The sequence below is a fragment of the Oncorhynchus kisutch genome, linkage group LG8 (assembly GCF_002021735.2).
Source record: "Oncorhynchus kisutch isolate 150728-3 linkage group LG8, Okis_V2, whole genome shotgun sequence".
NCBI lineage: Eukaryota > Metazoa > Chordata > Actinopteri > Salmoniformes > Salmonidae > Oncorhynchus > Oncorhynchus kisutch.
The window spans coordinates 19633938-19649805 of record NC_034181.2 but is presented as its reverse complement, the minus strand read 5'-3'; the positions used below and the strand labels follow the sequence as shown (position 1 = coordinate 19649805).

The 15868-nt window shown below is 39.9% G+C and overlaps 1 protein-coding gene across 7 annotated transcripts; it reads right to left on the bottom strand.

Annotated features, from left to right (window-relative positions):
* Positions 1-321: 321 nt before the first annotated feature.
* Positions 322-15644, bottom strand: hdr (hematopoietic death receptor). 7 transcript variants are annotated; one of them, XM_020490355.2, is made up of 10 exons: positions 15446-15644; positions 5977-6139; positions 5539-5667; positions 5280-5391; positions 5012-5121; positions 4739-4825; positions 4417-4457; positions 3943-4209; positions 2462-2495; positions 322-2329 (listed from the first exon to the last, which is right to left on the bottom strand). In XM_020490355.2, the coding sequence occupies exons 1-10, from the start codon at positions 15464-15466 to the stop codon at positions 2031-2033; spliced, it is 1263 nt and encodes a 420-aa protein (XP_020345944.1). In that variant the 5' UTR covers positions 15467-15644; the 3' UTR covers positions 322-2030. The 7 variants fall into 7 exon arrangements, with proteins under 7 accessions (XP_020345944.1, XP_020345949.1, XP_020345945.1 ...); XM_020490360.2 differs by having other exon boundaries at positions 4111-4209; XM_020490356.2 differs by having other exon boundaries at positions 4739-4822.
* Between the last annotated feature and the right edge of the window lie 224 nt (positions 15645-15868).

Genomic DNA, 15868 nt, shown 5'->3' with positions numbered 1-15868 from the left:
CTGCCGAAGCATCACTCAGGTGCGTGCTGATCTACAGAGGAGCTGTGACTATCGAAAATGACAAGGTGCCCGATGAAGAGCTCCGGGGCCTGTCTGTCAGATGTCCTTACCTCCCTGCCTGGCTGTACCATCTATGCTCCCTCCTCTTAAGACAGAAGATAAGAAGTTGAGAAAGGTACTAAAGCTGTGGATGACCATCACCCAAGAACCACCAGATCCTCCTACATTTGTTTTGTGAAATAGTTATTTTGTTTTCCTTTTTAAAAGCAACTTTGAGATTCAACATGTAATTGAAAGAGCTACCTATACAAAATAAATCTATTATTATTCTGACAATTTATTGATTCAGAATGACCTTTTGGAATAACACACAATTATGACATCAAAGAACATGTCAACAGAACAATCCATGATGTTCTCTCTTTGATGTCAAAAAGCATACTCGAGTGATATCCACGTGAAACATTTGAGTGATATTTGGTGCTAGTTAGACATATTTAGAAAAGGGCATAACATTTCAATTTTAATAGAATATTTATTTCAAAACTGATGCATTACCATCAATTTTATCTAAAAAAAATCATATTTAGTTGTAAAGAACAGCGACATAAAATAATAAATATTGACATACATCATGTGTGAAATGTTATATTAAAAATGACACTGGCAAGGCAACTGCACTTTGGATTCAACTCAAGGAAATATTCTGTAAACGGTAACAGAGGAGATATGAAGAAAATACTTGAATGTTAGTGAAACTGTCTTGAGGGGCAATCTGTGAAGACAAGAACATAGCTAACAATGTAGAGAGAAGATTGTCTTTTGCAATCATGAGAGACTAACCTCACTCATTCCATCAACATTAAAAAGGCCATGCTAAATACTACATCACTAAATACAGTGTACAGTACTACAGGCTGGGAATAGCAGCTCATCATTAGACAGCAGAAGACTAGATTATTTCCATAGATAGCACCACCTAGTGGAAACTACCTGCTCTGAACTCATGACCTGATCAACATTGCCCATTTACAAATACCAAATGGTCAATGCCATTTTAAACACTTGGTTACACTGAAACATCCTTCAAATAAATCAAAATCTGTAAAAAATAAAATAAAACAAGACTCTACATACATTTTTTGCTTAAGGAGCAACTGGAACTTTGGCATTATCAGTGTTAAGACAGAACTTTGTAGCAATATCGTGGACAGTGACAGCATTTCATTTCCTGATGAAGCCAAATTGAGATAAGTATCAAGGTTCATCATCAATATAAATAAACAACCACAACAACCAATAAATTGCTCTACAATACCAAAATATATTTTTAAATCTCATAATTACCTGTATTTTTTGATCATGTGTAAATAGGTGTATTACATTCATTGCCAACTCTTCAAGAGACACCACTGGGAGTACTTTACAAATGCCACCCTATTTCCTATATAGTGCATTGCTTTTGAACAGAGCCCTGGTCAAAAGTAATAGGGTTAAAATACAGTCAGGCCAGTCCATGCCTTGATCAGTGCATTCCATAATGGCCCGATCACTATGCACTACGTCAGCGTAGACAACATCCGGTGTATATTATCCCGTTCCCCTACAGCAGTGTTTCCCAGCTCCAGTCCTCCAGTAACTACAAAAGCACAACTTTTTGCTGTAGTCCATTACAAACTCACCTGATTCAACTCATTGAGGGCTTGATGATTAGTTGACAAGTTGAATCAGGTGTGCTTGTTCAGGGCTAAAACAGAAATGTGCCGTTAGGGGTACTGGAGGACTGAAGTTGTGAAACTCTACTCTAAACATCCACCACCAGCTCTAGTCACTAGCCAGTGCATAGCCTAACAGTTCACTGTGTGAAACTGTACAGAGGAAATGACTCAACAGCAAGCCAATAGGCCTGTCACAGCAAGTACCTGGGATCATTTAACAACACACATATGGCTCAGTTCTGACTCACACTGTACATCTCATCCAAGTATTTTTTGTATTTTCCCCATAACTCCATAGAAGCAGGCATACATTCACAATTCATTTTCTGCATATTCATAATAACCATTTTCAATGGCTTTTGAAATAATATTTTCTGCTGATAACCTTTGGCCAAAATAAAGTAACGCTTTGATTAGGTCATTCATGTCAGCGTCCATGCCCACCTTCTCCAACCATACTTTCAACAGCTCATAGACTCGATCTTCAGGATGAAGGTGCGCAGAGCTTTTTATAGCATTGTCAGAGAGTCCGATGTGCCTGAAGAATCTGTTATGGTAGTGAACATCCAGCTCTTCAAAAAGTTCAAAACTTTTCTTCAAGGACTCATCACCTGAAAACAAAAAGGCATGTCAAGACCATGACATCAAAGCCCACCATTCAATAGTGTATTATCATCTTAGGATACATATTATTTTATGTTATTAACTAGTCTAAAACCATAAAATAGAGGGTATACTCTCACCATTCAAAGGAACCAGTTTTATGAGGACATTTTCCTAAAATAAATACAAATAAAGAAACATGGTCAGTTATGAATCCTAAAACAGAAGTCTGGCTCCTTAATTAGGCCTGTGCACTAGCTCTGAAGTTAACTCTTGGAGGGTCATGCAAGAGGGTAGGTGAAGGACCTCTACAACAGCTCTGGGCTTCTTGTCTCTGCCCTTAGTCCCTTCCTTGACCCTGCATGTGCATCTAGAAATCACATTTACAATGCCTTTAGAAAGTATCGACACCCCTTGACTTTTTCTACATTTGGTTGTTACAGCCTGAATTGAAAAACTTTGATTAAACTTTGTCACTGGCCAAAACAAAATACTTCCACATTATAAGGTGTTTCAAAACATGTTTTGTGCAAATTAATAAAAAAAAAAAAATCTGAAATGTCTTGAGTCAATAAGCATTCAACCCCTTTGCAAGCCTAAATAAGTTCAGAAATAAAAATGTGCTCAACTCACATAATAAGTTGCATGGACTTACTCCATGTGCAATCAAAGTATTTAACATGATTTTTGAATGACTACCTTACCTCTATACCCCACACATACAGATAATTGTAAGGTCCCTCTGTCGAGCAGTGCATTTCAAACACAGATTCAACCACAAAGACCAGGGAGGTTTTCCAATGCTTCGCAAAGGGCACCTATTGCTAGTTAGGTAAAAAAGAAAAGCAAAAAAGCTAACACTGAATATCCCTTTGAGGATGGTGGAATTATTCATTACACTTTGGATGGTGTATCATGACACCCAGTCACTACAAAGATACAGGTGTCCATCCTAACTCAGCTTGAAGTATTGTGAAAATAATAATGTGCAAATATTTCAAAATCCAGGTGTGGAAATATCTTATAGACTTACAGCTGTAGTCGGACTCAGGGGTGTCTCATGTAAATTAGATATGTCTGTATTTCATTTTTAATAAATTAGCAAACATTTCTAAAAACATGTTTTCACTTTGTCATTATGGGGTATTTGTGTGTAGATGGGTGAGAGAAAAAAATTGATTTAATCCATTTAGAATTCAGGCTGTAACACAACAAAATGTGGAATAAGTCAAAGGGTCTGAATACTTTCTGAAGGCACTGTTTGTGCTTGGGCTTGGCCATTAGCAATAATTCAGCAAATCTTCAAAAACATGTGACCGACCTAGTAAGTCTTCGTCAAGATGGTGCAAAGGGAGTAGCACTACTTCAAAATGGGACATGGTGGCTAAGCGTCCATTTCACCGTAAGATTAATTATTAAGTGTGTGTACTAATGCTATCATACATCAGACAACTGTGGCTTTCAACAAACAGTAAGTTAATGGAGCAGAGAATAGAAAGTAAGACCAGATCCAGAATAGGATGAGTACTAAATTAACTATAAGGATGGAGTTAGAAAAGAGCTTGGTTGAAGACAGGGGAAGGTAAGTTAGCCTGAGCATGACCAGAGCAGCTGCTCTCACCCCAGCCGAAGAGCCAGGCTGCCTCTTGGCCGAAGGGCTGGGAAGCGGGGAGGATCTGGGGAGGGGGGCTGAGGGTAGTGCAGACAGACTGGACTGGGAGGAGTTGGTGGTGTTGGGGAGACTGTCGCCCAGTCCATTGTCCTCATCCTCTGAGGCTTTGGCACCCACCGCCTGGGTCTGATCCAGCAAGAGATCGAGCTGTGTGTCCTCCAGCACAGCATTCTGGTTGTTCTGCCTCTCCTCAATTGACCTGTTATTTTGATCATCCTGCAAAATATGAAAAATTATGTTGTCTAATGAGGAAATTTTGTTGCTGTTCAATGGTGCCGTTTGCCATGTTCTCACAAAATGTGTGTAATTTTATCAGCTCATCTCTCAGTAATTTTATCAGAATTAATCAAATTCGATATGCAGTGCTGATTGAGTGACACTGTGAATGTGAAAATAACATTTGAATGAGACTGACTGACGCACCACCACAACTTTTAGCGTCCCACTGGGATTATTCTGGGTGTCTGGAACAGAGGAAATGTGACTCAGATACGGCACTTTACATCCAGGTACAATATTGACTGTTCTGTTGACAGCCTTAAGACGCAGTGAGCTTCAAAGCTTTGAGGCTGTGTGGCCTCTGGATGGCACCCCATTCTCTTTATAGTGCACTACATTTGACCAGGGCATATAGGGCTTTGGCCAAAAGTAGTGCACTATATATGGAATAGGGTGCTATTTGGAACACAGCCTGAGCCTTCACTATTGAAAGCAAGGGTATTTATTTTATATAAAATGACCTTACCTGTCCTTTTAAAGAGCTTTCGCCTCATCCAATAGACACCGGCAAGTGCAGCAGTGATACCCAGTACTGCCACCACAATCACAACTACTGTTTCCAGAGAGAAAATTGTCACAACCACATCCCTCTGCTGTTTTCCAAATTAGCAGTTTGCTGTTTGAATCCCAGATTGTCCCTTTATATTCAGAAAGTCAATTATCAAATACATTCAACATTAATAATATTTACAAAAATAACGACACAACAGAGCATGCAGCAAGGTGATGTATGCTGTACCTGGGCCTGGAGTTTTACCTGAGATGGTGCTGGATGTGGGCAGTCTGGTCTCACAGACCGTGTTGGACGTAGTGGTGCAGTTCTTCACCCTCACCTCATTGTCTTTACATCTGGGAGAAGGAGGGTTTCAACAAAAATACATTTTAAAAATAAAAAGATAAGGAATGTGTAAGGTGAAAATTCTTCATTTTGTAATGTTTAATGATAATCTAATGGAAGTTAGTTTGTCAAGTATCAGTGAGTATGCTCAAATATTCTATGGACCTACCTTGAGCACTTTTTGCACACCTCGCAGGCTTGGTCAGGGGCACAGAAATACCCTAGTTTACACTGGCACTCTGTGTTCTGAGTGATGGTGCATGTCTTTGTGGTTACCTGATCTGTGACAGGAACACAGAGTTTGGAATGTTGAAGACACAAAGAGCATGGCCTGCATTCATAAAGCATCACAGAGTAGAACTCCTGACGTCGGCTCTGTTTTGTCATTCATTTTAAATGGCATAACGCCATCGTCAAATAGAATTTACCTGAGCGACACTTAGTGCACTTTAAGCACTGTGGCAGTCCGTTATCATGCTCTGTGTATGTGTCGAGGTCACAGTCCTCACATGTTCCTTTCTCCAAGGCACCCGTGCAGTACGCTTTGACATATTTACCTGAGGCCATAGAGAAACAACAGTTGTCTACCTGTACATAAAGCAGACACTTGACGGTCAACTGAATATTCATTACTGTAGCCATATAACCGGAGTCATTACAAGGTCAAACTTGCTTCAGTAGTTCCCATTATGGATTTCAGCTTGTGACTAGCTAAGTCCCAAATAGCACCCTATTCCCTATATAGTACACTACTTTAGACCAAGGGCCATAGGGCTCTGGTCACAGGTAGTGCACTATATAAGGAATAGCATAGGGTACCATTTCGGATGCATACACTGTGGATCTCAAATCTTCATTTGTCTCACCAGCTGGGCAATTCAAACAGCAGATGTTGTCATGTGGGTACTCCAGGTTTTCCCTGCATGAGATGTCCCGCTGTTTCCTGTTCCTGACGCTGCCTCCTGTCTGTGTCAACTCAAGGCCAGATTGAGCTGCCGCCATGGGGTTGAGGGCCCAGATGAGGACAACCTTAGATAAAGATGAACAGCTTGTATTAAAAACACACTGTCATCCAGTTGTCCCCTTGTTTCCTGTAGACACCCATAGCATCTAAGCAAAGTGTAATCAAAGTGGGTTAGCAAATCTGCATTGTAGAGCTAGTTATTTATTGTCTCACAATATGGCATTATCAAATCTAACTTTTTTTGTCATATGCACAGGAAACAGTGTAGTCTACACAGTACAATGACATTATTGACTTTACAATAAAACCGGGAATACCTCTAGGTTCCATATTAATGAGTAACCAGGGAAGGGCAAGATCACAATCCCAGAATATTTTGGAGATCATCCAAACCTTGTTAGCAAAGCAATTTCTTAGCTTTTGTACATACAGAGCTCCTTGTTCAAATGACATCATAGTTTGCAACACTTAGGTTTAATAACAGGACCAATATAATTTCATTCCTGATCACACCACTGACTCTCTAGCAAAACAAATACAAAGTTCAGCTGCTGTGGAAGAGGGGATGCAATAAATGGGAATTTCCATCAACGGCCATATTGGAGACGGCTCATAAATCTCTCGCACTTAAATATTGAGACATGGTTGACTACTAATATGCCATTTAATGTGATGTGTAGAAAATGAGACATCAGCAAGTTGCCAGTCATTGAGAATATGGTTATTTTAGGCTGCATTTAAAAGCACCCCAATCCTGATCTCTTGCTATTAATTGGGAAATTGGGATGCCTCTAAACGCAGCCTCTTACACAGTGAACATGGAAGATATGTTAAACCCGGTCTTTCTTATCCCTGTCACTTCAACTATAAGTGAAGCAAGCCTAATGGTCATTTCTGTAGTTACACAAACATGATTTTGAAACTGTTCCAATGGGTTCAAATTAATCTCCAAGCAGACACATGCTGAATTAATAAGATCCCTGAAAAATAATGTTGCCAGTTTAAATATGAGGTAGAAATGTTCTACAGCCTAGGTCTTCATATGGTTGACCTAGGCCTGTGTGTGTACTGTATTTATTAGCTAAAGACAAATAAGGACGGTGTTTGCAATTTCCCCACTAATCCCTTTGGAACTGCCGCTGAGTCACAAGATACATGGTCACACCCAATTTAGTAACCTGTATTCACCTGTACACTACAGTGGAGTATGTCCAAATATGGCCTCCCTACAAACCTGCTGAACAAATTAAAACCCAAGCACATTCCAGACAAGACGCTACGTGACAGCTAGACAGAATAATAAGCTGGATGATTCGAACCCTGAATCCTGATTGGCTGACAGCCGTGGTATATCAGACCGTATACCATGAGTATGACAAAACATGTACTTACTTCTCTAATTATATTGGAAACCAGTTTATAATAGCAATAAGGCACCTCAATGGTTTGTGATGTATGGCCAATACACCACAGCTACGGGCTATATCCAGGCACTCAGCTTTGCATCATACGTAAGAACAGCCCTTAGTCATGTTATATTAGCCATATACAGTTGAAGTCAGAAGTTTACATACACTTAGGTTGGAGTCATTAAACCTTGTTTTTCAACCAAACCATACATTTTGTTAACAAACTATAGTTTGGCAAGTTGATTATGACATCTACTTTGTGCATGACAATTAATTTTTCCAACAATTGTTTACAGATTATTTCACTTAATCACAATTCCAGTGGGTCAGAAGTTTACATACACAGCTTGGAAAATTCCAGAACATTATGCCATGGCTTAAGAAGCTTCTGATAGGCTAATTGACATCATTTGAGTCAATTGAAGGTGTACCTGTGGTAGTATTTCAATGCCTAACTTCAAACTCAGTGCCTCTTTGCTTGACATTATGGGAAAATCAAAAGAAATCAGCTAAGACCTCAGAAAAAACATTGTAGACCTCCACAAGTCTAGTTCTTCCTTGGGAGCAATTTCCAAATGCCTGAATGTACCACGTTCATCTGTACAAACAATAGTAAGAATTTAACACCATGGGACCACACAGTCGTCATACCGCTCAGGAAGGAGACGCGTTCTGTGTCCTAGAGATGAACGTGCTGTGGTGCAAAAAGTGCAAATCAATCCCAGAACAACAGCAAAGGACCTTGTGAAGATGCTGTAGGAAACAGGTACAAAAGTATTTATAGCCATAGTAAAACGAGTTCTAGTTTGCAACTGCACATGGGGACAAAGATCATACTTTTTGAAGAAATGTCCTCTGGTCTGATGAAACAAAAATAGAACTGTTTGGCCATAATGACCATCGTTATGTTCGGAGGAAAAAGGGGGAGGCTTGCAAGCCGAAGAACACCATCCCAACCATGAAGCATGGGGGTGGCACCATCATGTTGTAGGGGTGCTTTGCTGCAGGAGGGACTGGTACTTCACAAAGTAGATGGCATCATGAGGAAAGAAAATGATGTGGATATATTGAAGCAACATCTCAAGACATCAGTCAGGAAGTTAAAGCTTGGTTGCAAATGGGTCTTCCAAATGGACAATTGAGTGTATGTACACTTTTGAACCACTGGGAATGTGATGAAAGAAATAAAAGCTGAAATACATAATTCTCTCTACTATTATTCTGACATTTCACATTCGTAAATAAAGTGGTGATCCTAACTGACATAAAACAGGGAATTTTTTACCAGGATTAAATGTCAGGAATTGTGAAAAACTGAGTTTAACCTCTTGGGTAGGGGACAGTATTTTCACGTCCGGATGAAAAGCGTGCCCAAAGTAAACTGCCTGTTACTCAGACCCAGAAGCTAAGATATGCAGATAATGGTAGATTTGGATAGAAAACTCTAAAGTTTCTAAAACTGTTAAAATTATGTCTATGAGTATAACAGAACTGATATGACAGGTGAAACCCAGAGGACAAACCACCCCCCCCCCAAAAAAAAACAATTCAGCCTACTACTGTTTTCAATGGCTGTCACTTTTATTATAAGGCGAAATTCTCCCAGATGGCAGTTTCTAGGGCTTCCACTAGATGTCAGTCTTTAGAGTTTCATGCTGGTTTTTGAAAAAATGAGCCAGAAATTGTAGTTTTTCTAGGCGTCTCTCGTTTTGGCTGTAGTGTTTCCAAGCGAGTGGAAGAAGACAATAACGAGTCTTAAATTTGGTTTATTTACGTATTAGGGTACCTAAGGTTTGATTATAAACGTTGTTTGACTTGTTTGGAAAAGTTTATTAGTAACGTTTGGGATTCATTTTGTATACATTTTGATGGAGCAAAACTGGGTGGATTATTGACGGAAGCACGCCAGCTAAAATGAGTTTTTATGGATATAAAGAAGGACATTATCGAACAAAAGGACCATTTGTGATGTATCTGGGACATTTGAGTGCCAACAGAAGATCAAAGGTAAGGCATTTATTATAGTCGCTATTTCTGACTTGTGGTGCACCTGCCTGGTTGAAATCTTTTGTATGCGGGGCGCTGTCTTCAGATAATCGCATGGTGTGCTTTCGCCATAAAGCCTTTTTGAAATCTGATACAGCGGCTGGATTAACAAGAAGTTAAGCTTTATTTTGATGTATTACACTTGTGATTTTATGAAGGTTAAATATTTATAATTCTGTAGTTTGAATTTTGCGCACTGCAATTTCACCGGATGTTGGCCAATTTGGGACGGCCCGGCCCATAAGTTAAATGTATTTGGCTAAATTGTATGTAAACTTCCGACTTCAACTGTATATGAATGTCAGCATGTATTCTTTCTGTAGATAATAGCATCCTGTCAGGCTGTATCACCGCCCGCAACTGCAGTGGTCTCCAGAGGGTGGTGCGGTCTGCCACAGCCTGTTCACCCCGCTATCATCCAGAAGGCGAGGTCAGTACAGGTGCATGACAGCTGGAACCGAGATACTGAAAAACAGCTTCTATCTCAAGGCTATCAGACTGTTAAATAGCCATCACTAGCCAGCTTCCACCCGGTTATGCAACACTGCGACTGCCCTATATACATAGACTTGGATTCACTGGCCACTTTAATAATGGAACACTAGTCACTTTAATAATGTTTACATATTGCTTTACTCATCTCATATGTATATACTGTATTCTATTCTACTGTATATTAGTCAATGCCACTGACATTGCTCGATCTAATATTTATCATTTCCATTCTTTTACTTTTAGATTTGTGTATTGTTGTGAATTGTTAGATACTAATGCACTGTTGAAGTTAGGAACACAAGCATTTCACTACACCAGCAATAACATCTGCTAAATATGTGCATGTGACCATTAAACTTTGATTTGATGATTCTGCCAGTGTCTTTGTGCAAAGATGAGGGTCGCTAGACTTCAATGTTCATAGTATTGACGTCAGACGGAAGAACAGAGGACACAGATGATTATTGTATCGTGTGAAACATTCAGACTTTCTGATGTTGTGGGATTCTCTCTGGTGTTTACAGAACATTGGTGCTGTGAGATGAGGATATCAGGACCTGCTTAGACAAAACAATTGTAGCAGTAGAACAAAGGATTCCAATGTAAGAGAAGAAAATGAGCTGTTATTGGCAGAGAGGTTTGGAACAGTCTTTCTTATTGGTTTATTAACTCAATTTACCACCTGGTGATGGCACCATGGAAGGCCAAAACTCCATCCCACCAAAACAGGCTGAAATTTCAGGCAGTCTATTCAAACAGCTCTTAAACTAAAAGGGCATTGTCATAATTTTCACAATATTATTCCACCCTCATAGTACAGCTGGGCAATATGGAAAAAATATCATTTCACAATATTTGACGGTATGATGGTATTTGACGATATGTTTTTGGATAATAAAAGTTCTAAATATGCTTTATGAGAATTTCATGACCATAGGGTGGCAACACAAATTATAAGTGATTTCAAATGGGGCTTTCTCCATCTATACTGTTCAATCCAACTCCAAACAAAGATCATTTTCATCATTTTAATCCATTTCTGCACTTTTATTAGAAATGTCCACACTGTGCCACGCAGCATGATATGGGCAAACAAATCTAAGCCCATATAATTGGTGAACTGTTGGAATCACGGAATATAATGATTATTCTAATTCTATAGTTGGAATATAGTGGGCAGCACCTTGAATATACTGTTGTTTGAAAACGAATGAAAACAAATGAATAAGCCAGGGAGGAATTATTGACAGGGTTGGTCAGTGTTTCCAGGAGACCATAATTAGATGTTAACCTTTCCATGACAGACTGACCAGGTGAATCCTTGTGAAAGCTATGATCCCTTATTGATGTCACTTTTTGAATCCACTTAAAACCAGTGTAGATGAAGGGGAGGACACAGGTTGAAGAAGGATTTCTAAGGCTTGAGACATGGATTGTGTATGTGTGCCATTCAGAGGGTGAATGGGCAAGACAAAATATGTAAGTGCCTTTGAACAGTGTAGTAGGTGCTAGGTGCACCGGTTTGAGTATGTAAAGAACTGCAATGCTGCTGGGTTTTTTCACACTCAACAGTGACCCGTGTGTATCAACAATGGTACACCACCCATGTCCCTGTGAATTGAGGCTGTTCTGAGGGCAACTCAGTATTAAGAAAGTGTAACTCATGTTTGGTATAGTCAGTGTATATAAAACACAGGAAATCACGTTTGGACTCCACTGGGGTTTTAAGCCATAAGGTTTATTCATTTTAAATGTAGTTCTATCCTTGTGATGCAGGCCCACTTCTACATTCATGTTGTGTATTATCTAACATTCGATTTGGTTGGATCTGAGGAAGACGAAAGGGGATACCTACTCAGTTGCACAACTGAATGCATTCAAACGAAATACAGCTATTTTTTTTCATTTTGCAGTAGCTTCTGCTTTAGCCGCTAATAAAATACAAAAACTATACAGGCCTACTTTTGAGAAGGCACCGAGGCTAATAAACAAGTATTCTCGAGTACAACCTCAACTGATTTAAATCCTTCATAAATGAGTATGTAGGATCAGTGACAAACAATGTCATATATTGGAAACATTCTCCTGCCATGAAAGCTTAATAACTTGACCCACATTTGTGATAATAACACATGTGGTAGTGTCAGAGATATACAACCTCCTACAGCACAATATAACAACTGATGCCAACATCTTGAACTTTAAACACATTTGCTTGAGTTGTAGCAGAGGCTGTATACAGTGCATTCGGAAAGTATTCAGATCCCTTACCTTTTTCCACATTGTTACATTACAGCCTGATTCTAAAATGTATTAATTTGTCCGTCCACCCCTTCAGTCTACACAATACCCCATAATGACATAGCAACAACAGGTTTGTAGAAGTTTTAGCAAAATTAAACCCTGGAAATATCACATTTAAATAAGTATCCAGACCCTTTATTCAGTACTTTGTTGGGGCACCTTTGGCAGCAATTACAGTCTCAAGTCTTCTTGGGTATGACGCTACAAGCTTGGCACACCTGTATTTGGGAATTTCTCCCATTCTTTTCTGCAGATCCTCTCAAGCGCTGTCAGGTTGATTGGGGAGCGCCGCTGCACAGCTATTTTCAGGTCTCTCCAGAGATGTTCCATCGGGTTCAAGTCCGGGCTCTTGCTGGACCACTCAAGGACATTCAGAGACTTGTCCCGAAACCACTCCTGCGTTGTCTTGGCTGTGTGGTTAGGGTCGTTGTCTTGTTGGAAAGTGAACCGTCGCCCTGGTTGACTCAAATGAAGTTGTAGAAACATCAAGGATGACCAATGGAAACAGGATGCACCTGAGCTCAATTTCAAGTCCCATATCAAAATGTCTCAATATTTATGTAAATAAGATATTTCTGTCTTTTATTTTTAATACATCTGGCAAACATTTCTGAAAACCTGTTTTCACTTTGTCATTATGGGGTATTGTGTAGATTAATGATAAAAAGGGTAAAAGATGAACGGAGCAAAGTGAAGAGAGAATTTTGATCACAACCTGCTCCAGAGCGGACAACGGCCCTAAGCACACAGCCAAGACAACGGCCCTAAGCACACAGCCAAGACAACGGCCCTAAGCACACAGCCAAGACAACGGCCCTAAGCACACAGCCAAGACAACGGCCCTAAGCACACAGCCAAGACAACGGCCCTAAGAACAGAGCCAAGACAACGACCCTAAGCACACAGCCAAGACAACGACCCTAAGCACACAGCCAAGACAACGACCCTAAGCACACAGCCAAGACAACGGCACTAAGAACAGAGCCAAGACAACGACCCTAAGCACAGAGCCAAGACAACGACCCTAAGCACACAGCCAAGACAACGACCCTAAGCACACAGCCAAGACAACGACCCTAAGCACACAGCCAAGACAACGACCCTAAGCACACAGCCAAGACAATGACCCTAAGCACACAGCCAAGACAATGACCCTAAGCACACAGCCAAGACAATGACCCTAAGCACACAGCCAAGACAACGACCCTAAGCACACAGCCATTTTTTGCTTTGTCATTATGGGGTATTGTATGTAGGTTGATGAAGGGAAAATAACAATTTGATAAATTTTAGAAAAAGGCTGTAGCGTAACAAAATGTGGAAAAAGTCAAGGGGTCTGAATACTTTTCAAATGCACTGAACATCAAACTTCTCAGAGTGGGGGTGCTAATCTAGAAACAGTTTTTCACCACCCTGCTCTGAGATGCTTGATAACTAGTCTCCCTAGGCCGATGGGAAGTCTGGGATTTCCGTGACTTGATGAAAGCTGTGGCCACAGAGCTGGACCTGTGCTACTTTAGTAGGTAATCAGATTCATCACTTTTCACAAGTAGATCATAATGGTTAGTTATTTTACACAGAACACAAGATGTTTCCCCCAGAGTAGATATTCTACGACCTTGTTCCCTTCTACGACCTTGTTCCCTGTAAAAAGATATCCTTTAATTTCAACTCTAATCAAATGGTATGTTGTTGCCATTTTTCAACAGGTGCACACCTGGGAAATAAAATATAGGCATAGACTACCGTATGGAGCGTCCACCTCATTGTAATATATAACATTTTAAGCACGAGGTACACAAACTGCACAACTTAAAGGCATATCAGATTAAAAGACATGTATGAGTATGTCCAGCAGTGTCCTAGAATATTGGACCGTCAGCATTTATACTTGTCTAATTCCAGGAGAAGTGTTCAGAAATCTACATTTTCAAAATGCAGATCATCAAAAAAAAACTTTTAAACCATTTCATGTGTTTTATATTGCTTGCAATGAAATAAAGCTACTTTTGCTAAAACTATGCATGGTCATCATATTCATAATGTTTATCATAGGAAGAGTGTAGCCAGCTACATTTCCTAATGTTTTCCTTGAAGTTAATCTGGCATTTTACCTGAGAAAAGTAGGCTTATCTGAGAAAAGTACTGGAGAAAAGTATACTTAACATAAATATAAATGCAACATGCAATAATTTCCAAGTTACAGTTCATATAAGGAAATCAGTCCATTGAAATAAATATATTAGGCCCTAATCTATGGATTTCACATGATTGGGCAGGGGTGCAGCCATGGGTGGGCTTTGGAAGGCATATGTCCACCCACTGGGGAGCCAGGCCAAGCCAAATGAGTTTTTCCCCCAAAATGGCTTTATTACAGACAGAAATACTCCTCAGACGATCCCACAGGTGAAGAAGCCAGATGTGCAGGTCCTAGGCTGGCATGGTTACACGCGATATGCGGTTGAGGCCAGTTGAACACACTGCCAAATTCTCTAAAATAACATTATGGTACAGAAATTAACATTCGATTCTCTGGCAACAGCTCTGGTGGACATTCCTACTATGTTCACTAACAGGGATGTAAACAAAATTCAGCAAAAAAAAAAATCTAAGAGAAATAAGCTTTTTGTGCATATGAAACATTTCTGAGGTCTTATTTCAGCTCATGAAACCAACACTTTACATGTGGAGTTTATATTTTTGTTCAGAGTAACGTCCTCTATTCATTTGAATGTGTTGGAGAAATTGCTTGAGCTGCGCTGAGAATTAAACACTGCTGTGCATATGTGTACACGTTTGGTACTATGATAGGCCCTTTAGTCAAGCAGTAGGCTACACCGGCTTCAACCGGCGCCACACAAAAATGTCACACCTTTATGAGGCCGTTCCCTTGGCATGTTTACGCGACATTCTTTCTGCCCGACCACATGGCGCATCGATTCTGAAGATTTTTTTATTTTTATCTTAGAATATATTTGGATCAAAATTAGGCCAACATCGATAGTTTCATTGGCGTGTGAATGGCATCGCTACGTGCAGTGTGTGAACAATGTTCCCAGTCAATTTGATCCCACCGACCGACACAAGTGTCGCGTGAAGAAAAAAATAATAACTTACCATCAAATGTATATAGCTCATACTCAAAGGTGGCGTTGAGAGAACCACTATCCGACTATACTCAACGGTGGTGTACACATCCCAGTTGAGAGAACCAGCATCCGATATTATACTTTTCACGCGGAGCAAAACTTTAGCCAACTCTCCTCATGAGAGAACTTTCCAGATGACGATTGCGCAGTCTCCGTCACGCCCCTTTAGTCAATAGATTATCTAGGTAAATCCCAATTTAACCTTGTCCTCTATCCTAGACACTGTTTTTGTCTATAAAAATGTCTCAAATGAAGTGCAAATAGGCCTCGATGCCTAATACTTGTTCCATTATTATTATTATCATCCACAGAATTAAAGGATGCTTTTTGGGATAACTTGATACATGTTTAATTACAGTATAAATGCAAATAGAAAACACAATATGGATTG